Genomic DNA, 15,550 nt, shown 5'->3' on the forward strand with positions numbered 1-15,550 from the left:
GAAGTCTTGAAGGTGTTGTTGGTGTCCAAGTGTCTCTGATTGATAAAGAAGCCTCTTTGAAGTTTAACCCTGTAATGGTAACACCAGAGGTTTTGAGAAAACATATCGAGGATATGGGGTTTGATGCTTCACTTCTGGCCTTGCAGAGTCAACTGCATCCTTCGGTGGCTGACTGCTCTGAGGTAACATTAGGCGTAGAAGGGATGCATTGTGGGTCATGTGTGAAGAACATAACAGAAACCTTGTCGGAAGTGGTAGGTGTCAACTCTGTATTTGTTTCACTGGAAAAAGGAAGTGTGGACCTTAGATTCGACCCATCGCTGCTTACCCTGGAGACAGTTAAAGGGCTCTTAGAGGAGATTCCACAAAGGAATTTTATGGTTTCCATTCCTGGTTGGAATTCTAGATTGAATTCTGCCAGTATTCCACCCCAGACTGTTACTATCGGAATAGAAGGAATGACATGTAACTCGTGTGTTCAAGCCACAGAGGGAATGGTGTCCCAGAGAGCCGGAGTTCATGCCATAAAAGTTAACTTACAGGAAAAGAAGGCAATTGTAACATTTGACTCCAGCTTGACTAGTCCAGAAGAACTGCGGGCGGCAATTGAGGACATGGGATTTGAAGCGTGGCTGGATCAAGGTTGTGAAAACATATCAGAATACATACCTCACACAGTGAAGATCGTCTTTCTCGCAGAGAACACATGGAACTGATACTCTATTGGCGCTTTTCCACTGCGTGGTACGACTCGGCTCGGTACGGCTCAGTACGGTACGGCAAGGCTCGGTTCGGCTCGGTTTGCGTTTCCACTGCAGTTTAGTATCGCTTTTAGAATGGGCGGGATTATTCACATGTCGTTATAGTTGCGCCGCCTCTAATGACTCCTAAATAACGTTTTCATTCCGCATCGCCCCATCAAGCTCTCGCTGGATACGCTCCCCTGCTATCAACGAGAGGAACGTCTGTTCTTCCGCAACAGGGGGAACAGCCACTTTTTGGTTGTTAAAAAAAGGTGCGCTCGTTCAAAACAGTTGCGTTCGATCCTTCGCTGGCTGTGCTGATTTAAATCTAGCGGGTCTGTTTGTGTCTCATGTCGCTAGTTCAGTGACGCAGGTAGTGACGATTTTCTCCGGCCAATCCGTGATCAGCAGAGTTTACACGTCACATTTTGGTAACGGTACGGTAAGCTTGGAACCCCAACCGAGGTGGCACTAAAAAAAGTACCAGGTACCAGGTACTGTACCCAGTGGAAAACCCCCAAAAAGTGAACCGTACCGAGCCGTACCGTGCCGTACCATGCAGTGGAAAAGTGCCATAAATGTACCTGATAAGTGAACACATAAAGCTTACTGTTTACTAAATAGCAACTAGCTATATTGAAACTTTTTGAAACATTGCCTTATATGTATTTTTATTTGACCAAATGTGTAATGTGTAAAATGAGGGCTTTAATCTTTCTCTGTCTGTAAAACCAAGTAGATATCACAAAATTGGCAAAATCTTTATCTTGTCTAGACAGTGGCTTCTCCTCTGCCAGCAAAATCTATCCAGAACAATGGTTTCCTTGGTTACCACACAGGTTGCCATTCTAGAATAACATGAAATGTTCTTGAATGACTCAAAACCCAGACATGGCAACCTTTAAAAGGGAAAGTGGGAGAGTTAATCGGATTAAAGAGGCTTTAGGCAGACTGCTCTCTCTCTCTTCGAAATGTTCATAAATTCTTAACTCTAATTCTAACTAAACGTGAAGGCAAAAATACATATACTGTAAAAATATAGCTGTAAGAAAATATAACTGTGCATTCATCAGTTATGCTCAGCACTTAATGTCTTCACATTTTTTCTCTCATTCAAAGATTCTGAAGTTTATGATGTTTCATCAAGCAGTCAAATGTCAAGTGATCTGAAACAAAGCCACACATCCAAATCTTCACCAATCGAAATCACCAGAGACAACCCCTGTGTCTCAGAGGACAGAGAGACACGCAAATGTTTCGTTCATGTGACAGGGATGACCTGTGCATCCTGTGTGGCCAACATTGAGAAAAATCTGTTGAAACACAAAGGTAAAATGGCATTCAGGGTTAAGTACTTTTTAAAGTAGCTATCAAGCATTTTTAATCAAATGTCATATATGTAAGTAGAGCAGTGGTTTGATTTTTATGTTGATGTATGTCTAGGTATTAAATCAGTATTTGTCGCTCTGATGGCTGGTAAGGCAGAGGTGAAGTATGATCCAGGGCTTTTGGACCCAGCACAGATCGTCCAGCTCATCTCTCGCTTAGGGTTTGGTGCCTCAGTGATGGAAGAGAATACAGTCCAGGATGGTGTCTTGAATCTTTCTGTGAGTGTCTGGGTGCATTTGTGGGTGTTTCTGTAACTACAACTAAAAATAATATGTTCTTCTTGTCTTTCGGTATTTTATTAGGTGATATGTTCTTCTTATCTTTTTTTGGTATTTGTGACTGATATTGGTAATTTTTTGAAGTTTATACTTTGTTTAAGGTTTTCTCAAAAATGTCTTTACCACCACATTGTTAGTAATTTATTATAATTATTGTATTTATTTTTAAATATAATTTTTTTTATTACCTAAAGGAAGAGATTTCCCATAAAATATATTTTTATACACTAGTTGTTTGAAACACAAGATTTTTTACATTGTTGTTGTAATGATACTTTGTGTCAGTAATGAAGTTGCGATTGTTCTACAAATTTAGACAATAAATAATATGATAACATGTTAATAATATTCATAATAAGTAGTTTGAAAACATCTTCTGATGCTACTTGGACACATCTTCAGTGATGAACCCGGGGTCACTGGGTGTTTCGGGTCTTTAATCATCATACACCCTCGCCTGGGCGACCCAGCCGGGGGTGATCAACCCCAGACTTGTGTCCATGTGGTGCGCTCAGCCACGGATCCCCCCTCCGGATCCACAGCCATCGCGAGGCCTTTTCAGCGGCCTCCAGGATGTTCTTAATGGCCCTTTTGCGCTGCAGTCCTTTCATACCAAGAAGGTTAAGAGTTCGCTGAACTGATCTACCTGCGAAGCCCCGACACCCAACTTCGACTGGTTCACACTGTGCTTTCCAGCCAGTGCTCCAGCACTCTGTGACAAGGTCTGCATATTTAGCCTTTTTGCGTTCATATGCTTCCTCAATTTGGTCTTCCCAGGGGACAGTCAGTTCTAGCAAAACCACTTCCTTTGTAGACTCCGATGTTAGCACCATGTCTGGGTGGAGCGTAGTGGTTGCAATGTTGGCTGGGAACTTTAGCTGTCTCCCTAGGTTGACCTGGAGCTTCCAATCACGTGCACTGGCAAGAAGCCCCCCCACTGAGCCAACCCTCTGATGCGACTTCTCTCCAGCTCTGATGAAGGAGATGTATTGTCGAGGGGCATGTTGATTCTTACTTTCTTGAATTGCTGTACTGATAGTATCTGCCAAAGACCTTAACACTTGGTCATGGCGCAGCGGTATCTCCCTTCCCCAACACCTTTGGGCAGGCACTCAGGATGTGCTCCAAGGTGCCCCTCTTCTGGCACAGCTGGGGTGCTTGCCATTCCCCAACAATGCAGATTGGCTGGGAAGAACATTATACACATAATTAATATAATTAAACAATAATACAAAAATTAAACCTAAAGTATGTGGAAGTCTATGGGTTTTTTCTCCCATTTATATCTGCCAAATTGCATGATTTATTCTCTTTCCCAAGTACCTGTGTTCAACAATTTGCTATTTTTAAGTAAAAAAAAATTCACTGCTTGAATTCAAAACTGCCTGTATTTAGAGGATACATGATCTCTACATAAGGCAATGCATTTTTATATATTGGAATGAAAACCCCAAGTAAAAAAAGGGCTTTTTTGCCCTCTTTCCCAGCGGGAAGAGAGATGAAATAGAAATCCTTATGAAGGTCTTATGTAGAATTCAACAAAAGAATGGTTTGATGAGCTTGTTTCAGTCTTGTGGATTTCAGTCTTGACACAGATATTTCATCAGGTTACTGGTATGACATGTGCTTCCTGTGTCCATAACATCGAAAGCAAACTTATGAGGACAAAGGGAATACTGGAAGCCTCTGTTGCTTTGGCGACAAACAAAGCTCATGTGAAGTTTGACCCGGATTTGATTGGCTCTAGAGATATCGTCCGAATTATTGAGGTAAAATTATATTTATATGTTTAAGAAGGATGAGGTTTAATTAGGTTTTAAATATCATTGTTGTTTTCTTATTCGTTCAATTAATTTATCTCTTCTTTCTCTGTTCTCTAGGGTTTGGGTTTTGGTGTGTCTTTAATAAAAACTGAGGGACTGAACAACACACTGGACCACCAAGAGGAAATTCGGCAGCAAGTATTTTTTTCAAAATTAACCTCACGCACTTCTGTGTGTATGTGTGTGTGTGTGTCAGAGAGTGAGTAAGTTTTTGTATTGCTATAAGTTATAGTGTAAACTGGTCTATACCTACAGATGGAAGCATTCGTTTCTGTTCAGTTTGGTGTTTGGGATCCCAGTGATGGGTCTGATGATTTACATGATGGTGATGGACAGTCAACACAAGGAACATGGTGGTTCCATGCCTGTGGACCAGAACATCCTACCTGGTCTCTCCATCATTAACTTGGCCTTCTTCCTGCTTTGCACACCTGTTCAGGTATTTCCACTGCAGGTTATAGAAGAACGTTGAGTCTCATTCATTAATAATTGCCTAATTTATGTGAAACATGGTGGTTCCATGCCTGTGGACCAGAACATCCTACCTGGTCTCTCCATCATTAACTTGGCCTTCTTCCTGCTTTGCACACCTGTTCAGGTATTTCCACTGCAGGTTATAGAAGAACGTTGAGTCTCATTCATTAATAATTGCCTAATTTATGTGGGCATAGAAGGTTCTCATGCAAAATTTCAACAGAATTTCTTCAAGACTACAATGTGCATTATTATGTGTTTTTTCATGTGTTTTATACAGGTAGTTTTTGTTACTCTGAAGTAGGGTTTAGTGTAGTATCGCTTATATTAGTTATGTAATTTCTACAAAAAAAAAAAGATTAAGAAGACTATAAATATATAAGAATTTAATATCTTATTTATTCCTGTGATGGCAAAGTAGATTTTTCAGCATCATTACTCCAGTCTTCAGTGTCACTTCAGAAATCATTCTAATATGCTGATTTGCTGCTCAAGCAACATATATTTTTGGAAACCATGATACTTTTTTTTTCAGGCATCTTTGATGAATAGAAAGTTCAAAAGAATAGCATTGATTAAATGATAATTATAAATATGCTTTAATACAGCAGTTTGCCAGGGAAAATGATTCCACACAAAGCTTTGGAACAAATTGGTTGAGTAAAGGATTTAATGACTCATTAGTTTCATTCCAGAATGAATCTGCAATTGATTAGATATTTAGTGATTTAGATTTAGTGTCCATTACTGGTGCTATTTTATATTAGTAATGTTTTACTGTGTAATAATGATCACATTAAGGTCATACATAATAGTTTGAATGACAACCAACGGATAACCGATAATATAGTATTTCTCTCTTTTATCTGGTTCTTCTTTTATTCTCATTCAGTTTCTAGGTGGCCGTTACTTCTACATACAAGCCTACCGTTCGCTAAGACATGGTGTAGCCAACATGGATGTGCTCATAGTCTTGGCGACCACCATTGCATACGTGTATTCATTCATAGTGCTGATCGTAGCCATGATTGAAGGAGCCAAACAGAGTCCTCTGACATTTTTTGACACTCCTCCGATGCTTTTTGTGTTCATCGCTCTAGGACGCTGGCTGGAGCACGTTGCTAAGGTAAAAAACACTCAAATATACAGTAAACGATCAGTCTCTCTCTATTAATAGCTTATCAAGACAGTGACAGAATTATGTTTTTGACAATCGTTAATGCATTATAATAACTGAGAGGAAGCACATCTTGGTTGATGCTTGAAACATGTTATCAAGTTGAACTTTTAAACATTAGTTTACATAAAAGTAGGAAACATCATGGTGTATCAGCCTAATATGTTAATGGTACGGTAAATATCTTTTTAAAAAAAATATTATTAACAGGTGCAGCTTTTACTTGAAAAAAGACAGTTAATTTAGATGTTACCATAAGAATGAAACATTTACCCTCACGCACTTCTGTGTGTATGTGTGTGTGTGTGTCAGAGAGTGAGTAAGTTTTTGTATTGCTATAAGTTATAGTGTAAACTGGTCTATACCTACAGATGGAAGCATTCGTTTCTGTTCAGTTTGGTGTTTGGGATCCCAGTGATGGGTCTGATGATTTACATGATGGTGATGGACAGTCAACACAAGGAACATGGTGGTTCAATGCCTGTGGACCAGAACATCCTACCTGGTCTCTCCATCATTAACTTGGCCTTCTTCCTGCTTTGCACACCTGTTCAGGTATTTCCACTGCAGGTTATAGAAGAACGTTGAGTCTCATTCATTAATAATTGCCTAATTTATGTGAGCATAGAAGGTTCTCATGCAAAATTTCAACAGAATTTCTTCAAGACTACAATGTGCATTATTATGTGTTTTTTCATGTGTTTTATACAGGTAGTTTTTGTTACTCTGAAGTAGGGTTTAGTGTAGTATCGCTTATAGTAGTTATGTAATTTCTACAAAAAAAAAAAGATTAAGAAGACTATAAATATATAAGAATTTAATATCTTATTTATTCCTGTGATGGCAAAGTAGATTTTTCAGCATCATTACTCCAGTCTTCAGTGTCACTTCAGAAATCATTCTAATATGCTGATTTGCTGCTCAAGCAACATATATTTTTGGAAACCATGATACTTTTTTTTTCAGGCATCTTTGATGAATAGAAAGTTCAAAAGAATAGCATTGATTAAATGATAATTATAAATGTGCTTTAATACAGCAGTTTGCCAGGGAAAATGATTCCACACAAAGCTTTGGAACAAATTGGTTGAGTAAATGATTTAATGACTCATTAGTTTCATTCCAGAATGAATCTGCAATTGATTAGATATTTAGTGATTTAGATTTAGTGTCCATTACTGGTGCTATTTTATATTAGTAATGTTTTACTGTGTAATAATGATCACATTAAGGTCATACATAATAGTTTGAATGACAACCAACGGATAACCGATAATATAGTATTTCTCTCTTTTATCTGGTTCTTCTTTTATTCTCATTCAGTTTCTAGGTGGCCGTTACTTCTACATACAAGCCTACCGTTCGCTAAGACATGGTGTAGCCAACATGGATGTGCTCATAGTCTTGGCGACCACCATTGCATACGTGTATTCATTCATAGTGCTGATCGTAGCCATGATTGAAGGAGCCAAACAGAGTCCTCTGACATTTTTTGACACTCCTCCGATGCTTTTTGTGTTCATCGCTCTAGGACGCTGGCTGGAGCACGTTGCTAAGGTAAAAAACACTCAAATATACAGTAAACGATCAGTCTCTCTCTATTAATAGCTTATCAAGACAGTGACAGAATTATGTTTTTGACAATCGTTAATGCATTATAATAACTGAGAGGAAGCACATCTTGGTTGATGCTTGAAACATGTTATCAAGTTGAACTTTTAAACATTAGTTTACATAAAAGTAGGAAACATCATGGTGTATCAGCCTAATATGTTAATGGTACGGTAAATATCTTTTTAAAAAAAATATTATTAACAGGTGCAGCTTTTACTTGAAAAAAGACAGTTAATTTAGATGTTACCATAAGAATGAAACATTTACATATTTTAATATCCACTTATCTTGATATTTCCCATACAGTCTAATTTATTAGCAAGCTGATAAAGCAATATATCACAGCACTAGTGTGCATCATTATAATGGAAAATGCTTATTTAATACAGCAGAAGCAGTGATTTATGACCATGTGTTTACTACTGTATGTCTGGTGCTGTGATATCGCTGTCATGCATTCACTGACATGCTTCATGTGACAGAGCTATCATTATGTTATTAAAATGCTGAAATAATGAATTGCTCTTTGCAGGTCTGAGGAGTTTCCTCAAGCTGCTCTGAACTGTAACAAGAACAGCCACAAAATATCCAGCAACTTGTGTTTTGATAATACACTAGTTTTTTATAGTTTCAATATGTATAACATCTTTGTAGTAAGAAAAAGTTAGAATAAGGTACATATTAGTAGCTAAAGTATATAAAGTATATTATGTATGCCATTAAGGTGGGTGTTTATCTGAAAATAGATTATAACCTGTACATCAAACCGGCAACAAAAAATGAATTCAAATATGGATGCAGAATGCAACAAAAAACAGGTGCTCATGAGCCCGGACTGTGTCTGTGGGCTTGCCATTTGAGCATAAGTCTTGCCTGGATGAGAAAAACATGATTTTTTTGCTTTTATTTTGTCCTTGCAGAGTAAAACATCTGAGGCTCTGGCTAAACTGATGTCACTTCAGGCCACAGATGCCACTATAGTGACCCTGGGCAGAGACAACACCATCATCAGGTTCACTTCACCCTAGACAGAAGTCATTATATGAGCTTTTAGTTAGAAACTAGCCATTTTTCAGGGGTGCTCAATAAGCTCATTAGTGAACTAATAATTAGATGCTTTTTAACACGATGTTCCATTTTTTTTATCTTATGATATCTTGATATCAGCCTTCTTATTTATATGAATCAAATGTAGTGTTATCGAAAGGAACACCTTAACTCTTGTGATAAGTTTCTCTCTCCAAAACCACATCCTAACGACATGCCAGCAAACCCGAACGCACAAAATGATTGACAGGCAGAGAGAATTTCTGACAAAAATAAGCACTGCTTCTCCTTCTTTTCTGTTTACAGAGGGCTGTCACAGAGACAGCTATGATTTCCCAGGACACTTATTTCAATGGCATCTGCCAGGTATTAGGGACATTGTACATTGTATGTGCAATATTCCCCCCCAAAAAAATCCCTTACAGCATTTTTAATTATTATCAAAACAAGATTTAAGCATTGCATTTTAAAATAAATTCAAAATGTATTTTATTTATAAAATAAAAATTTACATTTATTTATAAATGAAATGAATACAAGCAAAAGTGATTATTTACACTATTTTTACACAAAGTAAAGAAGTTTTAATATTTTTGGAAGAAGTCTCTTTTCGCCAAGGCTGCATTTATTTGATAGAAATACAGTGAAAACAGTAATATTATAACCAATTTCAATAACTCAGGCTAATATGCTGATTTTGTGCTCAAGGAACTTTAATTTTAATGAATTATTACAAATGTTCTTTACTGTCACTTTTGATTAATTTAATGATAATCTTTCAAAAATCTTACTGAATCCTGAATAGGTTTTATTAATATTATTAATTATTAATTGTAATAAATTAAGGAATTTACAAGCAATTTGAGACCTTTTTACTGCAGTATATTTTGTAAAGCTGCTGTAAAACATCCACAGATAAAACTGACTTCAGTATATGCAATATAATAGAATATATATTTATGTACAAATAATTGTTAAGAGCACAAAGAGCAACAAAAATACAGAATAAACTGCATTAGTGCAACAGCACTGCTGTGAGTGTGAGTAAGATAGTGGTTCAATTGAACAACCATCAGTACGAATGGATGGCACTTCAGTTGTTGACCTCTGCAATAGAGTTCGGCTCTCAAAGGAGCAGGATTGAGCATCCTTGGCATAAATTAATTTCATTAGTTCTAGTAGAACCTCAGAATTCTGAATGGTGTTGATTGATGTGTATGCTGTGTTGCTCAAGGCTTATAAGACTTAACTGTCAGTTTGCTGTCATGTGTCAGAGAAGAGCAGGTTTCTGTGGAGCTGGTGCAGAGAGGCGATGTGGTAAAGGTGGCACCAGGGGGAAAGTTCCCTGTTGACGGCAAGGTCATTGAAGGCACGTCTATGGCAGATGAGTCCCTTATCACTGGTAAGACTTTGACTCAGTCAGTGGGGGTTTGTGTGGTTTAGGACGTTAAATCTGTCTACATTTGTAAACAGTGTCATAGTACATACTTTGGGGTTTCCCAGTGATTTACTTTGAAAAGGAGAAGCTGCAAAACATCATGTTGGTTTTCATTTCAAGGCAAAGTGTGCATATTATGCTGGGATAGGAAAGGAGTACAAATGAATCATTAATCACAAATCATCTTTGTTGAAAAGTGCATTTTTCATTTAGAGTGAGTGTTGTGTCTACTTCATTTCAAAGTATGATTTTTGGTTTCTGGCTTCACCTCCTCTTTAGCTTGTTCTGCTTTTTCCTAGTGATCTATCATGTTCATTAGTTACACTGGCATTATATTGGCCCAAAGGTCCAAAGCTGCCTGATGGATACAAATCTGAAGTCCTAACTGAAAGTCTATTTGTCATTCCAGGGGAGCCAATGCCGGTCATTAAAAAACCAGGCAGTTGTGTGATTGCAGGCTCTATTAACGCTCATGGAGCTCTGCTAGTGGAAGCCACACATGTAGGGGCAGAGACCACGCTCAGCCAGATAGTCAAACTAGTGGAAGAGGCCCAGACATCAAAGGTAACTCATGAGCACAAGCATAAAACACACACACACACACACACACACACACACACACACACACATATGCACAAACATACCTTTTAGAGCAGGGGTTGTGAGGGAACTGCAGGGGGTTCATGAGTTGATTGAAAGCTAACAATTAAATCGAATGTAACATTAAAAAAGGGCTTCTTATCATATCAAAGGTTGAGATTTAATTAAAGAAGTATATAGTTGAGTGTTTTAGATTGAAGAGCATGTCTACTTTACAGTGGACAAAGATTTTATGTGTTAACATTTTGAGGGTTTGAATGTTTGAAAGTGATGAATTTAGTAGATACATATTTGTATTGTAGCTTTTAGTGTTTTGCAAAGAGTGAACCTAAGTGTGAACACCCTTAAAGAAACAGTTCACTTAGAAAAATGAACATTTATGAACATCCAAGATATTGGTGAGTGTTTATTTTTCGGAACAGATTTGGAGAAATTTTGCATTACATCACTTGTTTGCCAGTGGATCCTCTGCAGTGAATGGGTGCCGTCAGAATGAGAGGCCAAACAGCTGATAGAAACATCATAAACCACAAGTAATCCACCCATCCATCTTATGAAGTGGAAAAGCTTCAGTTTGTAATAAATAAATCCATCATCAAGACATTTTAACTTTAAACAATACAGTCCATACAAACATTATTTAAAACATTAACATAAATATTAATTAATGGAGTCATGTGGATTACTTGAGGATTATTGTGCTGTTTCTGTCAGCTATTTGAACTCTCATTTTCTCAGCAATTTTCTTTTTAATATACATGCACATGCATACAAAAGCAAGTTTACTTTCACATTTACTTTTCAGTTTCATTTTTACTACAGTTGATAATCTATTAAAATATTTATTCATAATTCATCTAAGTAGGCTTTTGAGAGATAGTATAAAAGAGAGAGAGATAAATAAAAGGCTTTTGTATAATTATTTGTTTCAGAACTTTGTGGGAACAGAAGTGAATAAAACATGTAATTAATAACATCCAGTCACATGTTAAATTTGGCAGTACATATTCATGTTTCTCCTCTACTTTTTGATTAAAAGCGATTATTATGCAGTGTTAGAATTGGGATGCAACTGTCCTCTTCTCTTTGCAGGCACCGATTCAGCAGTTAGCTGACAAACTGAGTGGCTATTTCGTTCCGTTTATAGTGGTGATCTCCGTGCTGACAGTGGTCGCATGGCTCATCATTGGCTTTCTGGACTTTGAAGTTGTGGCAAAGTATTTCCCTGTGAGATACAATAATTCATGAACTATGTGAAAATGCAACCTTTGTTACAGACAGATCTGTGTAAAAAAACAGGAAACGTCTTTAAAATAAGTATGATCTTCACAGGGTTACAACCAAAACATCCCCCGAACAGAGGTGATCGTTCGCTTTGCGTTCCAGGCCTCCATCACGGTTCTGTCCATCGCATGCCCCTGCTCTCTGGGTCTGGCGACCCCCACTGCTGTTATGGTGGGCACAGGGGTGGGCGCTCAGAATGGCATTCTCATAAAGGGAGGAGAACCTCTGGAGATGGCCCACAAGGCAATGCTCAACCATACGTCCTTCTTTTGAGTCTGTATTTATTAGGCTGACATCCCAGCTGTAGTGGGATCTGTAGAAATGTTGCTGGATATTTATGTACAATGTATCTACTGTATAAATACTACTGTTCAAAAGTTTGGGGCCAGTAAGGTTTTTTTTTAAAGAAATTGATACTTGTATTCAACAGGTATGCATTAAAGTGATCGTAGTAAACATTTTTACATTGTTATTAACTAACTAACTAGCTAAATTAACAAATAAAGTGCTTTCGAACCTTCTATTCATCAAAAAAATCCTCTGAAAAAAAAATGTATCATGGATTCCATAAAGAATTAAGTAGCTTGTTTTCTTTCACATCAGCATATTAAAATGATTTCTGAAGGATCATGTGACATTGAAGGCTAGAGAAATGGCTGTTGAAAATTCAGCTTTGCCATCACAGCAATAAATTCTATTTTAAAATATATGAAAATAGAAAATAATTATTTCAGTGTCGTATTTCACATATTACTATTTTTTATCGTTTTGGTCATATAAACGCAGCATTGGTGAGCATAAGAGACAACTTATTTTCTTCTTTCAAAAACTTTATTTACTCATTTTTATTTTTCATAAACATTACCATTAAAAATCCTACATGACCACAACATTTTAAATGGTAGTGTTCAGTGCATTGAGATACATTTTTTTATTAGTTTTATTAATATTTTGAATCAGTTTTTATATTTTCTGTTTTCATTTTAATTTTAGTTAGTTTTAGTAATTATGTTTCATGTTTTTGACATTTTTAGTAGTTTCATATATCTTTTATTAATTTTCATTTAGTTGTTTTAGTTATTTTACATCATATTTTATTTCAGTTAACGTTTATTTTATTTTAAGTAATGAAAATGTTTTTTTGTGGTTTTAATTTTAGGTTCAGTTTTAGTTTTAGTTAACAAACGAATAACCCTGGTGTATAAAAATCAAGCATAGTATCACAAATACATATAATATTTATAATATAGTTTTTAATAATTCATATATATCTATTATCTTACAAAATTCTATATTCTATTTTACGTCCAATGTATCTGTATTCATAAACAGAGTGATAGAATGCCGTTATGAATATAGCTCAGACAAAAATGTTCAGATTCTTTCAGGATTTACTGGATAGTCTGTTGTAATTTGACTCTCTTCCCTGCTGTTCCTGCAGGTTGGGGCTGTTATGTTTGATAAGACGGGCACCATCACTAAAGGTGTGCCGCAGGTGACCAGAGTTCTGGTCTTGTGGGACCGAGCAAGGCTTCCTCTTCGGAAGGTTCTGGCTGTGGTGGGCACCGCTGAGGCCAGCAGTGAACACCCGTTGGGCATGGCTGTGGCCAAGCATTGCAAAGAGGTTTGGAAAAACCAGCAGACACAACTAACTTTGAAACTTCAGTACAGTTTCATACGATGCAGCCTTTGGGCATTATGTGCCATGCATACAACACTTTCTGAAATTCAGGAAAGTCTGTTTCCAGTCCAATTCTGATTAAAGCATCTGTTTAAATAAATAAAACCGCTCTTAGGAGGTTTCTAAATGGGTTTGTCTGCTTCTAAATCTGTCTTTCTGTAGGAGTTGGGAACAGAAACTCTGGGCTACTGCCATGACTTCCAGGCTGTTCCTGGCTGTGGAATCAGCTGTAAAGTCTCCAACATTGAGGATCTGCTGCAGAACAGCCCAAAGACACAAGAAACAAACACATCCGTAGCAAAGCAAACACCACTTCTTGTCACCCTCCAAGGAGCCACCACAGATGAGAGCAGCTTGGTGGCAGACACAGACACACGTTCAGGGTCAGGTAAGGTAAATGTGTTTTTGTCGCCTCCTAGCGTGAGTTTTGTGTATCACTCTGTGCATTATTAGAGCTTTTTTCCTTTAAAATGGCCTTTTCTAATCTTTTGAAGCATTTTATTTTTTTCCACATATAGTTTTATTTTATATTAAATGAATAATTCAATAACTTAGTGCTTTGTACACTACCAATTTGATAAAATACAGTAAAAACAGTAATATTGTTACATATTATAAAAATAAATATAATATTATAAATTATAAATATAAATTCTATTTTAATATATTTTAACCTCTTAAGACCCGAGAAAAAAGTTTTAGGAAAAAGTTAGTTTTTTCCATGTCTTTACATTGTTTAGAGCATTAAAAATAATGTAAAAAAAAAGATATTTAATACATAATATTTTCATTTATAGGTTATGCTATGTCCTCGGTAGAGTACATCGGGACTCAATTTCTTTAAAAAAAATAAAAAGACATGAATGAACATGCATAGGTAAAAACAATTGATTTTTAAAATCACCAATACATTTTTAGTTTTCAAGATTATTTCCATAAAGAGTGTCACTAAAATAATTTCAGACATTTTTGAAGACCAAGGTGAGGGAGTGGTCATGGTGAAACATCCAAACATTTAGTATCTCTGAAATGCCCTGAATGTGCTCTGTACAGGACATCCAGACTTAAAACTGTGGCATGTACAGTCAAAATACAGAAATTCACAAAAATATAATGTCCTCATATGAGGCCGCAGGGTCTTAAGAGGTTAGAGTAGAATTTGAGATTTGTAAATTGGAAGATCTTTTTTGACTAGGGCTAAGGCAAATGACTATGGCTAAGGCAAATGACTAGGGCTAAGGCAAATGACTATGGCTAAGGCAAATGACTAGGGCTAAGGCAAATGACTATGGCTAAGGCAAATGACTAGGGCTAAGGCAAATGACTATGGCTAAGGCAAATGACTAGGGCTAAGGCAAATGACTATGGCTAAGGCAAATGACTAGGGCTAAGGCAAATGACTATGGCTAAGGCAAATGACTAGGGCTAAGGCAAATGACTATGGCTAAGGCAAATGACTAGGGCTAAGGCAAATGACTATGGCTAAGGCAAATGACTAGGGCTAAGGCAAATGACTATGGCTAAGGCAAATGACTAGGGCTAAGGCAAATGACTATGGCTAAGGCAAATGACTAGGGCTAAGGCAAATGACTATGGCTAAGGCAAATGACTAGGGCTAAGGCAAATGACTATGGCTAAGGCAAATGACTAGGGCTAAGGCAAATGACTATGGCTAAGGCAAATGACTAGGGCTAAGGCAAATGACTATGGCTAAGGCAAATGACTAGGGCTAAGGCAAATGACTATGGCTAAGGCAAATGACTAGGGCTAAGGCAAATGACTATGGCTAAGGCAAATGACTAGGGCTAAGGCAAATGACTATGGCTAAGGCAAATGACTAGGGCTAAGGCAAATGACTATGGCTAAGGCAAATGACTAGGGCTAAGGCAAATGACTATGGCTAAGGCAAATGACTAGGGCTAAGGCAAATGACTATGGCTAAGGCAAATGACTAGGGCTAAGGCAAATGACTATGGCTAAGGCAAATGACTAGGGCTAAGGC

At 37.2% G+C, this 15,550-nt stretch overlaps 1 protein-coding gene across 1 annotated transcript in view; it reads left to right on the forward strand.

Annotated features, from left to right (window-relative positions):
* The window catches only part of atp7b (ATPase copper transporting beta), a 27,948-nt gene continuing 12,398 nt past the window's right edge, over window positions 1-15,550 (forward strand). The window contains exons 1-15 of the mRNA XM_016266893.1: window positions 1-642; window positions 1,863-2,072; window positions 2,187-2,350; window positions 4,018-4,179; window positions 4,291-4,367; window positions 4,489-4,583; window positions 4,743-4,831; window positions 5,600-5,833; window positions 8,419-8,510; window positions 9,820-9,947; window positions 10,393-10,547; window positions 11,676-11,810; window positions 11,916-12,110; window positions 13,309-13,491; window positions 13,711-13,936. Of these exons, the coding sequence (XP_016122379.1) occupies window positions 75-642; window positions 1,863-2,072; window positions 2,187-2,350; window positions 4,018-4,179; window positions 4,291-4,367; window positions 4,489-4,583; window positions 4,743-4,831; window positions 5,600-5,833; window positions 8,419-8,510; window positions 9,820-9,947; window positions 10,393-10,547; window positions 11,676-11,810; window positions 11,916-12,110; window positions 13,309-13,491; window positions 13,711-13,936 (2,713 nt within the window). The 5' untranslated portion in view covers window positions 1-74. The remainder of the gene's footprint in view (window positions 643-1,862; window positions 2,073-2,186; window positions 2,351-4,017; window positions 4,180-4,290; window positions 4,368-4,488; window positions 4,584-4,742; window positions 4,832-5,599; window positions 5,834-8,418; window positions 8,511-9,819; window positions 9,948-10,392; window positions 10,548-11,675; window positions 11,811-11,915; window positions 12,111-13,308; window positions 13,492-13,710; window positions 13,937-15,550) is intronic.

The sequence above is a fragment of the Sinocyclocheilus grahami genome, unplaced genomic scaffold (assembly GCF_001515645.1).
Source record: "Sinocyclocheilus grahami isolate Dianchi unplaced genomic scaffold, SAMN03320097.WGS_v1.1 scaffold34.1, whole genome shotgun sequence".
NCBI classification, from domain to species: Eukaryota; Metazoa; Chordata; class Actinopteri; order Cypriniformes; family Cyprinidae; genus Sinocyclocheilus; species Sinocyclocheilus grahami.